This window comes from Meleagris gallopavo, chromosome 3, assembly GCF_000146605.3.
Source record: "Meleagris gallopavo isolate NT-WF06-2002-E0010 breed Aviagen turkey brand Nicholas breeding stock chromosome 3, Turkey_5.1, whole genome shotgun sequence".
Lineage (NCBI taxonomy): Eukaryota > Metazoa > Chordata > Aves > Galliformes > Phasianidae > Meleagris > Meleagris gallopavo.
In genome coordinates this window covers 81,025,847-81,042,388 of record NC_015013.2, presented here as the reverse complement: position 1 = coordinate 81,042,388, position 16,542 = coordinate 81,025,847, and the positions used below count along the sequence as shown (strand labels likewise).

The window sequence follows — 16,542 nt, the reverse complement described above, 5'->3', positions numbered from 1 at the left end:
GAGAGTCATGATCCTTGAGGTCCCTTCCAACCCTGGCCATTCTGTGATGATATCATCTCACAAGTTTACTCTGTTGCTTTTTCTGCTTTCCACCCACTTCGATTCTCTCCCCATCCCACTGGGAGACAGGGAGAAGGGAACAAATGACCACGCAGTGCTTAGCTACCTGCCACAACACTTTCTCATTTCTGTTCTTCCTATCTTCTCCCACTACCCTCATGGAGAAAGCAACTAAGTAAGAGTTTGGCAGATAGCCTAGGCTAACCTGCAACAACTCTCATAAGAAAAAAAAAAAAATCCCCAAATAAAGTTTGCAAGAAAAAATAAAATTGTCCCTCTGTGTTTTGTTGTTATCATTAAAATCATTGTCTGAGAACTTTACAGGCATTAACTAAAGCACTTGAAAGGATACAGTCACGTACTTGCCACAGGATGCAGTCAAAACACTGTGATTCTTCTCTCCCTAAAGGGATGTGACTACAGAATCACTCCTAGTATTTCTTCAAAAAACTATAAAACATCTGAGAAGGCAAGGAACGTATTAATCCCTTTCATTGTGAAGAAAGGAGCTTTGTACATGATAGAATTGGAGAAGTGCCAAGGTACAAGTACTCAAATATCAGTGCATGCTGAATGAAGGTGAGTCCGTGAACTTTATCTCAACAGAGAGGAAGAAAAAAGGCTTCTGATGTTACTGAGTGTGCAGCAGTGATAAATCTATCACTAAGCTGAAAACTGACAGGTTCTGAGAAATACAGGAAGAAGATTCAACACTTGAAATTATTTGTACAGAAGAAACAGAGGAGCTTTCTAGAAATCAAACATACCGTTAATATTTGATGTATAAATTAAAAGGTGTATTAATTTGGCATGATGACACTACTGATATACACTGCAGATTTATTTGAGATAAGAGCACAGTACTTTGAGCAGGAAAGAAAGAAATAAATCTTTCCAAACTATCTGAACAGTCAGGACAAACACATGGAAAATTTTAACCTGGGTTACTAGAGCTGCTGAAAAAATTTCTCATGGGCCACACAAACCACTTGACAGAGTTTCTTGAAGAAAGTTATTAGTTAAGTATTAGTTAAGGCACCCCTGGTGCCCTTCAGAAAAATAGCATGATACACATGGATCAACTGGTAAAGCTATCTTAACACACACACTGACATTATGGACTGCGTTCACACACTTTCTGTACATTTTAACAAGTTTATTGCTATGCGTTAGTTTTGCCCCAAAACACTGAGTTGGGATTACATGACCTATTAAAATGCCAAACCTATTCTAACATTCACATCAGAGAATTCTGAGAGACAATTCTTCATAGGCAGAAGAATGAATGATGACTTTTGCCTTTGTAAGGCCTGCAAAGATCATCCAGTCTCATCTTTTCGAACCATCTCTCAGTAAGAAGGCACCTTCTTACTTCAAAACTTGGCTCTGGTACTTGCAGAAATGGTTAAATAAGCTTTTGCTACCCTTCCAGCTAAGACAAGAACGGAAGCATTGACCATGTCCCACCAATACCAGTCTGGACAATAGTTGTTTTCAATTTGCTTTGTGGGCAAAGACTGCTCCATTTTCAGGTAATATATCATACTACCCCATTGTTGGAGGGTTTTTTTGTACTGCTGACTTTTATGGCATCACTAGCTTGAACTAAAGATATAACTCAGCCATAGAATGTATTGGAGATGCTATTAAATGCATCAAATACAGACATAATATCAAAATGTTATGAAACTAATTAAGTGTCTAATTCTTTAGGTCTATTTAAGTGATTAATTCTTTAGGTCACACTCTGATCATTTCCTGTCAAACATCTGCAGAGGATCAAGTTATTCTTCACAGTTTTACCATAACATTTTGCTTTTATTTCTTTCAGAGACATTTTGTGATTTATTTTGTTTTTAATTCAATGATCCAATTTCAGTTTGAGGTGGACCAGCCCTTATACATTAAGCTAGAAAAAATTTGATACCATTATTGCTCATGCTTCATTTCTGAATTCACTGCTAAGCATTTTTTGCTGACATTGTTGTTTCTGCACAACTTTTTTGCCTGGACTCTCACTCTATTCTCCCTGAAGTCATTGAGTTGGAATCTCCATCACTTTGGTGAATCATTATGCTGTGCATAAGGAAGAAATATGCAATAGCCAGACAGTAGGAAAAAAGTACATTGCATTTCAATATTGCTGTGATTGAGTTTAAACACAAGCAAGGATTCGTACAAATCAGCATAATTGGGTTTTGGTGTTCTTGGCAGGTTTTGGGTTTGGTGTTTGTTTTTTTGTTTTGTTTTGTTTTTTTTTTAACCTCCTTTTTGTCAACTTCATTGACTGAGACATTTTGCCTTCCCAGTTTTCTAGCAAAAAATATTACAATAAGTGAATGGCAAGAGCTTCCCACAAGTGCTAGATGAAACTGTATTTTGCTCTGACACAAACTACACTGACACAACCAAATAATTTAAAGCTTGAAATAGATGTTGCTGCCCATTCTAGATGAGCTTCTCATGATAAACAATATTACGTTTTGCCAGAAGATTAACTCCTCACAACTAGACAAAAGCTTTTTTTCCCATTGAAGTATTTCAAATTATTTCAAATACAAGACCCTCCTTAGGACAGAGATAAGTTATGATATCACAATTACAGAAGAATATCCATTTCATTTTAGTTAGGAGTTAACACTAATTATGTCTGTCTTGCAGGCAAGATGACATGATGTCACACACAGATAAATGCATTAAAAACAGTCATATGAAATAAGATCTATTTAAATATGCACCCACCCACACAAATACATGCACACAATTTTATTTCATTTTTTTAACTAGGGCACCCAGTGGGGATGTAAAGGTAGTATGATTTATTTTTTTTTTTTAAATGCAGGTTCAAAGCCTGCTTTTATGCTATTCATAGTGGTAGTTAGTGCTTACTGTATAAAGTGATAAAACAGAATACAGAACTAGAAGTGATCCCTCTGTTGTAGAAACTCCCCAATATTCATGGAGATACTGATTTTTCCCTTCTGTTCAACCCAAACACTCTGGAAACAAGATCTGAAGTAACGATTTAAAGAAAATCTATGCAGTGGCCAAGTTAAACAAAGAAGCTGGTTGTTATTAGAATATCACCCAAGTCACATCTGACCTTCTGGAGCTGGTTTACTCGCGTTTGTTTTTTCTGGATCCTTCACTTTGGATTTACTTGTTTCTTTTCTTCTCTCTATATCTTTAACTAGAAAAATAAGGGGAAAAATAAATCAATAAAACCAGAAACAGAGCAATGGAAGCACGTTGTTTTCCTCTTTCAAATATAAAGATTTCACACAATATCTTGCAGTATACCTAGTAATAAGTGACTGTTGCTCTCACTCTCTTTGGGTTTATTACTTCATGATTCTGCCCCCCACTCCCTTCTATCGACATTAAAGTTCTCAAAAGTGATTCTCATTCAGGAGAGTCCAAATACAGTGACATCAGCATCTAAGCCTATAATAAGAGTCAGCACTGGAAATATAACTACAGAAGTTGGCAAAGTTAGTTGGGCAAAGTCCAGTACTGCAAAGTTCTACTGCAGGTCATCCAGCACAGGATCACATAAGCCAGCTATTACATTATCTTCTTTGCAAAAATCAGTTTAAATCCCATGCCCAAATCTGTGTTCAGGGCACCAAGTATTCCCACAACAGCAGAGTTGTTCCAAAGCTTACACTTCAATAGTTTCCTGTCTTTCAAGAGCGTAGGATACCTCCCTCTTTAGGTCTTAGATTTCTCATAAAAGCCTAGCAGAATCTAGCTTGATTAGCTATTCTTAATATTTTTATTAATAGCCAGTATCTCCCTACTCCAATGTAGTTTGAAAGATTTTGCAAAAAATCACTGCAAAAGTCATATACTACTGAAAAGAATTATATCTATCTATCTATCTATCTATAAGAGGAATAAATACAGAATTTTCTTTGAATGTTAATTGGTGTCAAAATCCCTGCAATCTACAATGGCCAGGAACAGCTTGGGAAAAATAAAAGAAAAAAAAAAAGGTATTTCATAGAAAGCAAAATTTTACCCCAGTTAAAAACCTTAGCTTATGTAGACCTGGATTAGGACCAACATTCATTCAAGTAGGCACCAAATCTTAGCCTGGATCAGAGTCACTCTGTGCTACGTTCTTCCCAAAACATTGTGAGAAAGTGAAAGACTATCTGTTATCTCTTGAAACACACAATATAAAAAGGACAACACGGGTATTCTGTTTTACAGAAGTGAAACCAAAGCCAAATGGATTACACTGATTTAAACCAACTGCATGTGGAGTATCTGAAACAGCATTCTCTCAAGTCTCAATCCAAAATACAATCACAAGACCATCTTAAGGTCTTATGAAGACAACAAGCCATTGTCAAATCTCTGAATAAGAAAATCCTCTCCAAAACTAACAACATCATCATTCCAGATACAGAACTAAGGATACTGGTCAAAAAAGTAACTTTTTTTTTTTAAAAAACTCCATTCTAATTAAAATAAAAGAGGTAAAATAGGCAGAGAAGCACTAAACAAAAAGGACACCACTGCTTAGCAAGTAAGAGTGTTCCTTTAAATAATGACTACGAGCAAACATCACTAGGGAGGTGCTGATGGCCCTTCTAATCCTAATACTGCAGAGGAGTGAGTCTGTAGAGAAATGGAACAGAAGTCTTGAAATTCTCCCAGGAGATAAGTCAGTCACATTGTGACAGATTTTTGGTTGGGGAAAGCCCTTTCATCAAAATAACAACAATCTGAATGCATAAGAAAGTTATACAAAAAGACATCAGGTTTTTTTTTACATGTTCACACAGGCAATGAACTTACCAACTACATTTTTACAGATGCATCTTAAAAAGAAGAAATCTCCCAGTGATCTTGCATAATAATTTACAAGCAACAACAGAAGAAGAAAGCATATCTAACTATATAAAAGGAATACTCTTAACAATAAAATTTTATTGTAGCATCAAGAAGAACTCTTTGTTCATCAGACAATTCCAGTGCATAAGATACACATTTCCAGAGCATTAAAATCCAGGATATTCTCAAAGTTTTGAATTTGTTTGCTCTCTTCTCGTCTTTAGAGTCAACGACCACTTGTCAGAGAAGGGGAAAAACATGGAATACAGGATAAGAGGAAGGAAGTTTTTGTATACGCATCTTTCCTGGTTTTATTTATGTAAGGCATCATTCATATGGGCAAATGAAATTCCCATCTTGTTAAGTTTTATATGTTTTCATTGGCAGCAGAGAAGGAGTATACTAAACAGAACTTAACTTCCACATTGTTAAATCAAGCTGCCAGCTCTGCATTTCCTGAGGAATAGAGCTAGTTTAAAATAGAACCACACCTATCTTATAGAAGCTGGTATAGCTTTCTGAGGGTTTAATGCTGAAGTAATCTGTGATTTTGTGGGTTTCCTAAGTGGGATGGTACTTAAAAGAATAAATACACAGTAGCAATGATAAAAAGCTAGAAAAACTCTGATACACAGCACATCAAGCAGTCAGCATATTTTGTCTCATGTTCATTTTAAGAGTAAAGTGATTTAGCAATCAGAGCAAGCAACATCCTCCACAAACCGTTATTAAGACATTTAGCATCAAGGGAATTAATTCAGCATGATTTCAACTACACCTCCAAACTGACACATTTTTCTTTTCATTGACCAAACTGACAGTGCTACTTAAGATGCAAATGAAGACAAATCAGTGTTTTGTTTGAATTTCTTAATAACACTATATTTTCACTTTAATAGAAATATTAAGAACATGAATAAGTCAGATAAGAGCCTTAAGCTTAGTTTGTAAACATATTTGACAGTTTAAGACCAGTAAGAATTTAGCCTTTCATAGTATCATAGAACAACTAACTATTTGTCAGTTGGTACAGCTACACAAATCTTTAATAAAAACATTTGGAAGCAGGGAGGAAAACTTTCTGATATATCAGATTACTACACTTCCCTTCTCATTTCCACTCACTGAAGATTCTCTTCCAAAAGACACTGGCTAATTTCATAAAGGAATGGCAAAGACAGGCATTCCAAACCAAAAGAAACAAAGATAGTCCAAAGCAAGAAACTCCTGTGCAATTGCATTAATTCAGGCTTCCAACTGAAGCTGTATCAGATGAAGTCTGTGGTTCCAAACAACCTTTTACCAACAGAAGAAACTGTATTTCCATTATTACTTTAAATATCAGTTTGTTACAGCTTCATAAATTAGGCTGAATGGTTGATCTACTCTGCATGTCAGGTATTAAAGATACATACTTCTGAACTGGCCTTGGGCTGGCTTACTCTCCTTGTCATCACTGAACGCAATGATCTGAAGGGCATAGTTTTGATCTGGAATGAGACCCTGAATAATTGCTTTGGTTGCAGTGTTTTGAAGAATTAGTTGATTGGTTTTTCCACCTGTAACAGAAAAGAATTAAAAAAAAAAAAAGCAAAGATGTAATTACTTTTTTGTAGAAAGGTAAATGTAGTGAGTTAAAACCACCTCAAACTCTCCTAAGACCCAAGTGTACTTTATTGTCCGCTTCTGGAACTATCCAGACTAGACTAGGCCAGATGACATCACCAAAAAGCAAGAAGTCACACAGCCTGACCAGAAAGAAACCAAGTTTTTAGATTCCAAATCAACCAATCAGCCAACAAACATTCCAGTCAGTCCTTGCATCTGTATCTAGGTCTCACAGAATAGCCAGCATTTTTCTTCTAATAGTAGTGTCAGATAAGTATTTGGGCAATGAGACGAAACACTTTATTAAAAGTAAAAAAATCAAATAATCAGCTCACAAAGCAGGAAAGTACTTTTTGCAACAAAAATTACAGACTAAAGATTAATGATATGAAATCACAGAACTATGCAAGCTGAAAGGAACCTCTGAGGTTTCTCAGAATCACAAAACGGTTGATGTTGGAAGGGACTTCCAGGCCTCATTTTGTACAACTAAAGCAGGGCAACCTGCATCCACTTGCCCAAGACTACATCCAGACAGCTTTCTAATACCTCCAAGGAAAGAAGCTCCACAGCTTCCCTGGGCCACCTGTGACAGTGCTTGGTCACCCACGCAGTAAAGAAGTGCTTCCTCATGCTCCTGATGAAACACCTCCTGCATTGCAGTGCATGCATATTGTTGCTTGCCCTGGCACTGGGCACCATTAAGAACAACCCAGTTACTTTTTTTCCATTCTCCCTTCAGGGGTTTCTGCAAATTTGAATTTGCACTTGTTTCATAAGATTTTCATAAATTTCTTTTATGAAACTTTGTAAGGTTTCTGTCAGCCCAGTTCTCAGCTGTCCAGATCCTTTTGAACAGCAACCCTGACTTCTAGCCTGTCAATCATTCCCTCCAAATTGATACAAAACTTGCTGAGAAGGTGGTCTCACCCATCATCCAAGAGAAGTATTATATGATACCATTAAGAAACATGCTGTCTGATGATGAGGTTCATAAAGCATAATAAAATGAAAAATAATATGGAAATGCACACAGCAGAATAGCTGTTTCACAGACTTCCATTCTGCCCCTTTTTTTGGAGACTTTATACAAGAAGAGGTATTTTAGCTAAATGTAAATACATATAGAAGTAGTACCTCCATAAGATAGCCTTATATAGCCACTTCATCTTCTGTTTTTAAAAATGCTTTTGAATGAAAACCTGAAAGTATAATTTCATGCTCATGTTTGTTCTAAAATCTTGTTCTGAGAAGTTTACCATGGGAGAAGGCCCAGGGAGATCCATCTCAAAGCTCTGACTGAAATAGCATTCCTGTGTTCTCCTTCAAGCACTTCCTACAGTCTTCCTTACACCCGGTGGAAGAAAGGTAAAGTTGAGCAGTGACAATCCCAAGGACTACATATGAAGTACAGCTACCATCAGTTCCCATATTCTGTGCCTAGGACTACCCTGTGCTTCAACGAATTTCACTCTTCTGTTGAATGGCCAATACTCTTACCCACAGTTTGCTCACAGTTCCTTATCCCTAAAAGGTGACATTAGCCTCAGGAAAGCTGCCTAACCTTAGGTCTAGATGCCAACAGTCATTTTACCTTACAAGAGAATATACAGATTTTCATTTTACCTGAACTTGGAGTGACAAGCAGCTTATATCCACTGAATTGCCCTCTGGGGGCTTTCCAAGAGATCTGTACACTGTCAGGATTGACTACATTATACCTTAGCCTTGTTGGTGGGGACACTGCAAGTGGGGAAAGAAAACAACGTTTAAATTCAAATAAAGGAAATCATCAATTTTAAACATTAAAACAAACATGTAGGAAGACGACACAAAATTTTTAACAAAGGATGCAAGTTATTCCAAATGTCACATATCAGTTTATTAGTTTGTAAAACGACGTCCCCAGGTGCACTACTTCCCTCAGACATACCTTTTATTTAACTGTTTACAAAAACAAGCTAACAACTTAGCAGAGGACAGGAAAACAAACAGTGTTAGATGTTAAGACTCTAGTTTAGCAGGCAAAGCTGGTAATACAAATGCTCTTTGTTAATACAACGGAATTCAAATTGCTCTCCCTGCTTATGCTGACAGTGTGTGTTACATAGACAGCCTCTTTCACTTCACATCATTGTGGGTGTTGCCCCACATTTGAAGTCACTCAGGGCCAAATTTTCAAAGCCTTGTGAAGGCACTGTAACCAAGAGGAAAGACAGGCATGCACAAGGCAGAAGGAGCATCAGCTGCCCAGTTTACAAACCTAGCCACAGGGACAAACATTTGCCCAGTTGCAAACACTGCTTTGGTCTCATCACCAGAAAACATGCACAGGATAGTAAAGATTCAGGTAGGGGGCACTTTGGAAATGGCAAACAAATCTGGCCTTCCTTTGTCTTGTGCCATCACATGGGTTTCAATCAGAAGGAGCAGGTGAAATGAATAAAAGCATGAAAGACATGACATTTCAGTGAAGTAACACACAGAGGAACAAACAGAAAATCCACCCTAGACTGCTATGCAATATCAGCAGTATGGTGCACATGTACATTAACTGGCCCCTCACTGTGAGCATCCTTCTACTTTGGCAATTGTTAGACAGAGTATTTCTCTTCTACTCCAGGGAGCCACATCCCCCTTTCACAGCAGACAACTAATGCACAGCTGCTAGTTGTGCAGTCTGTGATATTCAAGGCTGCCAATAAGGGTGAATCTTTATACTTCTGAATAGGTTTGGGCTCATACAGAACTAACTGATCTAAAGCGAAAGGCAGCCAGGGAAGCCATCTGGAGGCTGAGCAATAAGAAGGGTTAGAAAAGCTTACTTAAGTCCTTCACAGACATTACCCCTCCTTTTCCTACTACCTCCACAGCCCACAAAACATTTTCCTTTATTTTTCAGTCTCTTTATGCATGCCTCTTGTCACTACCATCTTTAAGGTTTCTGTTGGCACATCGAAAAAAGAAGGAAATTATCTGAAAGAGTTGGGAGAAGCGCCAGTTTCTTTGCCTTAGAGCCCAATAGAGCTCTCAACTGACCGGGCCCACGGCCACGTTTTTTGGTGCACTACACATAATATGCCAATAATTTTTACAATATTTTTGAGATTTAAGAACTACAGCATATGGAGCATCTGAGTCTACAAGGCAGAACGTGCTATCCAGGAGTCTCTGGCCTCTCCATTTGACCTGCTGCAGTCAATGCAGGTCTGGCAACAGCAGCAGCCAAAGACCTCTCCTTAATTGATTACTTTTTCCGACTCGTTTCTTCTTCCAAGAGCTTGCAGAAGAAAGGAGAAGGAAAGAGGCAAGCTGTAATGTTTTTGACATCTGAAGTGGGGGATTTTTAAATGTCATCTAACAAAAATATTTTGTGTCCTAGAAGTCTGGAGCTTTAGCACAAGATATTTGTGCTAACCCACCAATCCATAAGGGAAAGCTTTGTTCTGTTCCTCTCTGCATTGAGTGATTTCACACCAGAACACAGAAAAAGTTGAGTACATAGCATCAAGAGCAGCTTAGTAACATCTCAGCACTCCCAAAGATTTGAAAGAACAAGCTCAGGAGAGAGGCAAGGGGACAGAAGCAGCAGGTAGCAAATCAATTCCATATATGCAAAATTGTTCTGATTTGCAGCATTGGGCATATACCCAAACAGTCCATTCCCTTATTTGCTGGGCACAATCTTGTCAGACTAGCCTTCAAACTGCCTGCCACCTCCCAGGGGTTTGGAAGAAAGACTGCAAGTAGGAGCACGTGCAGGAATCACTGTGAATGCAATATCAGTTCTTTGAAAATTTGGCCCCGGTACTGCAAAAATATTTTGGTGGGCAGGCTTCTGCAAGAATATTCAGCATGCTATAATTGTAGTAAAATGACAGAGACTATGGCAAAAAGTTTTGAAAGCCAAGCAGACTGCAGTTATGGATTACAGCTTTTAATTCATTCTCAAGATTCATTCCATCTTTTGAACTATACATAAGTCATACTGAATTGGTGCTGAATGAACAAGAGTGACAAACCATACCTAGAAATTTGGAAAATATGCAATTCCTTTCATATTTATTTTGTCTGAGAAAAGAATCAAATAAACTTCTTACACTTGCATACTGTCTGCATTCGTTTCACTAGGATTAAGTGGTAAATTTGTATGGGGCTTAAGAGGCAGAGTAGAGAGCAATCATAACCAAAAAACACGTACTGACAAAGAAAACCAAACCTCACATCTTTGGATTTCAGGTTTTTATTTTTATTTTTTCCTCTGCCATCTTCCTCCTTCCCCTGTCATTCCATCCTGCTTTCAACTTAATCGATGAAAGCACTTTCTAACAAAGAAGCATAGTCCTGGCCTAATTGCTATTAGCCATCACCAAACCCAGTAAATTTTGGGAACCCCTAAAAACCAATCACAGATCTTACAAGAAAAGAAGGACACAATCACCAGAGGCTTTTCTGTTTACTACAGAGTTATAATGTGAAAGACTAGAAAAGTTGTGCCACAATAGTCTTTACATAACTAGCCAATTTTCAGTGGGTATTTTTTTGCATCAAGGGTGGCACTGCAGAGGAATACATATTCCCATACAGCAATGAACCATAAGGAAAAAAGAATTTTTCACCAAACTGAAACAAATTCAGCTGTGTCATAGCTGTGCAAAGACTAATGTTCTGGCACAGAGAAGTACATACAGCTAAGGAAGTTAAAAATCTAACACTTGAACAGACAACGAAATATTGATGGGAATTACTACACATTCACCAACCTGAAGAGGATATCTTTATTTCTTTGGACCTTTATTGTCTGTGGAACAAAATCTCACTTCTTGCAGAGAGGGGAAAAAAAATTAATCCAAGCTGAGTCAGTTAACTGATAAAAATCAGTAGCTAGAGCTTGTTAAGTGGCTTTACAGGAATGCAAAAGTGAATGGCCGTCAGCAACATCAGAGCAGTCACCCAAGAGAAAACTAAAGACAAGTTCAAGGCTTCGGTTTATGGAACCAGATAGATCAGTGCTTCAAATGCATTATTCTTATGGACAAGTCAGGAAAGAGAGTTCTGAACTATTCAGCATTTTAATGCAAATGAAAAACACCATGAACTGCATATCTGCAGCTGTCTCAGGGACATCCAATACTCTAAAACTGGATGTTAACTATACCTTGCAGCTTCCAATGTACTTTCATCTTAAGAATTGAACCGAACAAGTTAATATGCATTGCATTTACATTAGTAACACATGGAAATTATTGCTAAGCAGACAAGTTTCCATCTTTAAATTAAGAAGGAAAATACCTAAAGAAAGTTACTTTATGAATAAATGGAAAATTCTGAAGCTTTCTCTTGCCTGTGTACTATATAAAAAATTAAGTACATGAAAAATGGAATTTTTGTGGCTGTTGTTCATGTGACGTTATGGTGAAGAAAGAAATGGCAGTGATGAAAGAACAACCATTGTTGAGGAAAACTGAATATGATAGTATATATGGCATTCAAACAATAAATGAGAAAACCATGTAGCTCAATATAGTAACTCCTCAGCTGAAGGAATAAGTTGTAGCTTCAGGCATGTTCACTTGCAAGTCCCAAACATTTTCTTCTTTCCAAGAAGTCACCAAGTTACACACCTTTAACAGATCATCTTTGCAAAAGGAGGAAAACAAGCTGGGACTAATACCAGCTCTTCCTATACCTTGGCAGAGCCTGCATTTTCTTAAATCAGACAAGCATACAGTATGTGATGCATTAAATTGTAAATAGCTGGCCAGAGTTATTATAAGGAGTGGCAATCTTAAGAAAAGGTATTTGAGAAACATCTTACTAACTTCACTGTAAGAAGAGACGTTTTTATTCTGTGAAAATGGATTAGAGATTTCATATCACCTCATTCAACACCACCACAGTCATTCTGGGCCAAAGCAATACTCCACTTAGCTTAGTATGTAACTGCTGACAACATTCAGTAGTTGATGCTTGCTGAAAGAATATAAGAACAAGGGAAGTATTGTTCTTTACTCAGCAAGTACACCAACTCTGGCTTCTGCTGGTGCAGTGATTGTGGAAAAAAAGCCTCTCTGACCATCATCTCATTGGACTGATTAAACCAAAGCTTGGAAAAAAAGCAGGGGGAAGAACACGGCTTCTCAAGTTCAAGAAATTACATACAACTGCATGGAGATGAACCTCAATCCTGTTTCACGAATCTTAACCATATGTATCAGGACTGAAATTCAGAGACAGGAGAATACTGACCATATGCTTTGTTTTACTGGCTCATCAACTCAAAAACATTCTGTGCCTTATTTCAGACCAGACCTACTGCACTGAGCATTGGGAAAGCATATTTCTTCATTCAGTTCACATCACCACTTTAATATTACTGCTAACACGTGTCCCTAAGTTCTGGGAGAAGCTTGTAAAACACTTGCAGACGCCCAAACATCTATGTCAGTATGCTTCTCCAGTGCCCGAGTGCCACGCAGACTGGACAGCACAGCTACGTGCTTTAATCAGAAGTCAGAAAGCCTCAGGTTGCCACCATTTGGAGTGTGTTCATGAATAATGCAGTACACAATAGCCCTAGAAGAGCCCCAGGATCAAATTCTGCTCCCACTTATGTCTCAGCAGCCTCAATCAAAGGGATTACATAAACGTAATTTTGAGAGAAAGTTATTTCTTGAGAAATCATAGAAACCCATTGGTATTGTCCCTCCCTCCTTTCCCGTGCAATATGATAAGTTCCCTAGAAATCAAACCACTATCCATCTGATCTAACAAATACATACGCCTAAAAATCTCACTAGTATTTTTTTAATATTCATAAAGGAGATTGAAGAAAAACCTGCAGTAGCAGTACTGTGTGATACTATACGATGTGTTACTTCAGTTATTGTTTCAACAAAGACAAAAAGTAAATTCTATGAGTTTAACATCAAGGCCAGTCCTTCAAACTTTCTTGATCACATAGAGGGCAGTCACAGCAATTTCTGACAAGTAGTTTCAAAATGAGTTATACAGAACACTTTCTTTACTCTTATTTACAAGAGATGCCCAAGCTTGCAAGCAGAATGATTTATGATATTTCAGATACAAGATTCAATAGAAGTACACACGAATTCAAAGTTCTTCTCTTCCCAAGATCAACAGCAAAACCCCTGCTTTGTTCCAGTAATATCAGATCAACATCCCAACAGAAGGAAGCAACACCTGCATTTGGAATAAAGAAGTCTATTTCTGCACATCAGAGTTATCTAGTAAAAAGCTCCGTCTTTTTATTGATTGCTTACCTTGGCCCTGGGCGTCACTGACAGAGTAAGCTGCAACAGCTAAAAAAGCCAAGAGGAAGCAGCTCTGTACCTCATTCCAACACAGCATCTTTTCCCACTTGATGTATACAGTATCAGCCGGTCTGAGAACACAGAAGAGAAATATTTAATGAACCTGTAAATCTAAGGTATACACTTCAATGGAAAGTGTAGCCAAAAACTGATTCCACTGAACAAAAAAACACAGTACAGCTAGGAGTTTGTTATGGATATCAGTGAAGCAAAGATTACATCCTGAGAACAGCTACTAATCAAACTGTTTTGCTTAAGACAGAGGAGCACTGGACAGTCCTAAAAATTGGTCCCATGCAAAGAGAAAATATTTTTTGCAAGGCTTGTTAGTATTGGAAGTAGTGCTCGCTATGTATGCATAACAAGGTAAAATGGGCATCTCTACACAATCAAGTGTTGCAAGCCCCTTAACAAGATACCTATGATAGAGAATTCTCAATCCCTAGATAAAGCAGAACTTAAAAAGACTACCATAAAATATCAAAAGTATATATAATATCCCCAGTGACTTAATTTACTAGTCAGTTCAACTAAGCCATTTCATACATCAGCTGTAAAAAGGGCAGAATTTTGTTCCGAATAAACAAGTTCTCTTTTCACTGTGCACTAGAGCCTACCCTGTTTATCCTATTTTTATCTTATTCAGCATTCTCTGTTGTACTATCTGGCACTTACATGGACTAAAGCAGATACTATCCAGAAGGCATGCAGGGTATCAGCTGAGTAAGTACTAACTCTATGTGTAGGCAATGCCGTGGTCAAAATTATTTACTCTAACTCAATGCATTACAAACATCAACTTTCAATACTTTCCAGCTGAATTACTCAACATATAAAGATGTACCTTTGAAGATTCATAAACACTTAAAAACATGATATTATGAACATGTTTATCTACTATTCAAGTAGCTTTAGTCAAGTTTCTTAAAAATTTTTGCTGCCCTCTCCTGTTAGTATTTTACTGGAGAATTAAACTAAGCTTAGTAACACTAATTCTGTTGCTGTCAAAGACTCAGCATCTGAAAGTTTACTTTGGTAAACTTTGGTTTACGCATTTCTGTTTTGCAAGTCCCTTCATTTCACTTCCCACGTCACTTTCTCTAATATTTTCAAAATACCACCATTTAATTTACCTTCCCTATTTTCATTGTCTTCTAAGGAAAGCATAACACAAGTGATCCAACCACTATCTAAGAATACAAGAGGCAGACTGAGGTACCTCAGCCAACAGATGACAGACATGTATGTCCTTCTCTCTCCAAACATTTACAATTCACATTAGTTATCCATGCACTTGGTAGGTCTAATGTCACAAATATCAGTCATGGACATTCGGTATACCACCTAGAAATACATAGTCTGCTTGATTATCTGAAGTTCTAACTCCAAAGGAGTTTAACTAAGTTTTAGCCAAATTATCAACAAGATCTGCACTACTTAGATCCATGCTTTGAATCCATCTCTTACACTGAATCGCAGAGATTGGAAAAAGACCACTAAGATCATCTAGTTCAACCATCAACTCATCAACGCCACACCCAATAAACAGTGTCCCTCATTGCCACAACGTCCCTTTTCTTGAACACCCCCAGGGGGACAGCGACTCCACCATCACCCTCAAGAAGCCAAATAAGATGCCCATGCTTCCTATACACAAATCCAAGGACTGGAGCCAGATGAGCCAGTACAGTCAGCCTATTGACAGGCAGTAGGAAAAAGGAAGAGAAAATCTGCATCCCTTGTGCAACTTACACTGAATACTGAGGCTTCTCCTCACCTTAGAAATACAGCATTTAACACATAAATGTTGACTCTTCAAAGGACAGCTTGCAGCTCATTCTTTGATGCAGCCACCATTACGCGTGGATTTCTTCTCATGTAATAACCCAGATATTGAAATATTCACACACAGTTGTGGCTCACTTCCTCATTTGCTAGACTTGATATAAAACCTCCTCTCAAATAACAGCTATAAATACTGACTGACATGTAATCCTGTGCAGGAATACTCCCTCCTGCACTTTGTAGGAGAAAAGCCATTGCACAGAGAAATGTAAGATTTATTGACAGAAGTGCAACCGGTGCTGGAGAAAACACAACCTAGGCACGAGTTGACTTCTGCACTTGAGGAGGAGTGGCCCACAAAGGCAGAGACGAGTCTGCAGCCACCTCGTGACTGACATCACCTGGGAACGAGAAGAAACAACCTCCAGCTTTTTACACATTTCTCCTTTTGTTAACAATTCGGTAACAGAGTTATACGAATAGCTCTGGCAGCAGAGACCAAACTCCAGTCCCCATGCCAAGCCAAGATCCCTGCCCCGAGCACTGCTGCTCCCCACGCGCTCCGTGCTGCGGGCTGCCCGGGCTGTACGGGCTGTACACGCCTCGCAACGGGGCACCTTCCTCAGCGGAACGTGGTGGCTTTGAGGCCTCTCAGTCCGGGAGAAACCTGATGTACGTCCACGTGCCGTAGGCAAGACCTGCCAGAGGAGTGCCGTGTTTCCGGCTGCTACTCAAATACAGCCAAGGAACAGGGACCGAGCCACCAGGGTTACATCGCGGTAGCTTCTCACAGAGCAGCCCGACGCAGCGCTCAGCCGCGGCCTGGGAACGGCAGCGGACTCCGTGGGGTCGACGTCCCGCAGGCGAACAGAGCAGCGTGACCCGCTCGAGCGCTCCGCCGTGCTGAGGGATC

General features: G+C 38.6%; 1 protein-coding gene across 7 annotated transcripts in view; it reads right to left on the bottom strand.

The window, feature by feature from the left end:
- Positions 1 to 16,542, bottom strand: part of COL14A1 (collagen type XIV alpha 1 chain) — a 117,646-nt gene that overhangs the window by 100,158 nt on the left and 946 nt on the right. For 6 of the 7 annotated variants that reach the window (XM_010709273.3, XM_010709274.3, XM_010709271.3 and 3 more), the window contains exons 2-5: positions 13,794 to 13,915; positions 8,137 to 8,253; positions 6,318 to 6,461; positions 3,164 to 3,250 (exon numbers count right to left, since the gene is read on the bottom strand). In XM_010709273.3, coding sequence (XP_010707575.1) covers positions 3,164 to 3,250; positions 6,318 to 6,461; positions 8,137 to 8,253; positions 13,794 to 13,881 — 436 coding nt within the window. In that variant the 5' untranslated portion in view covers positions 13,882 to 13,915. Of the gene's footprint in view, positions 1 to 3,163; positions 3,251 to 6,317; positions 6,462 to 8,136; positions 8,254 to 13,793; positions 13,916 to 15,621; positions 15,726 to 16,542 lie in introns of those variants that run through there. The other variant, XM_019614230.2, reaches the window with a different exon arrangement.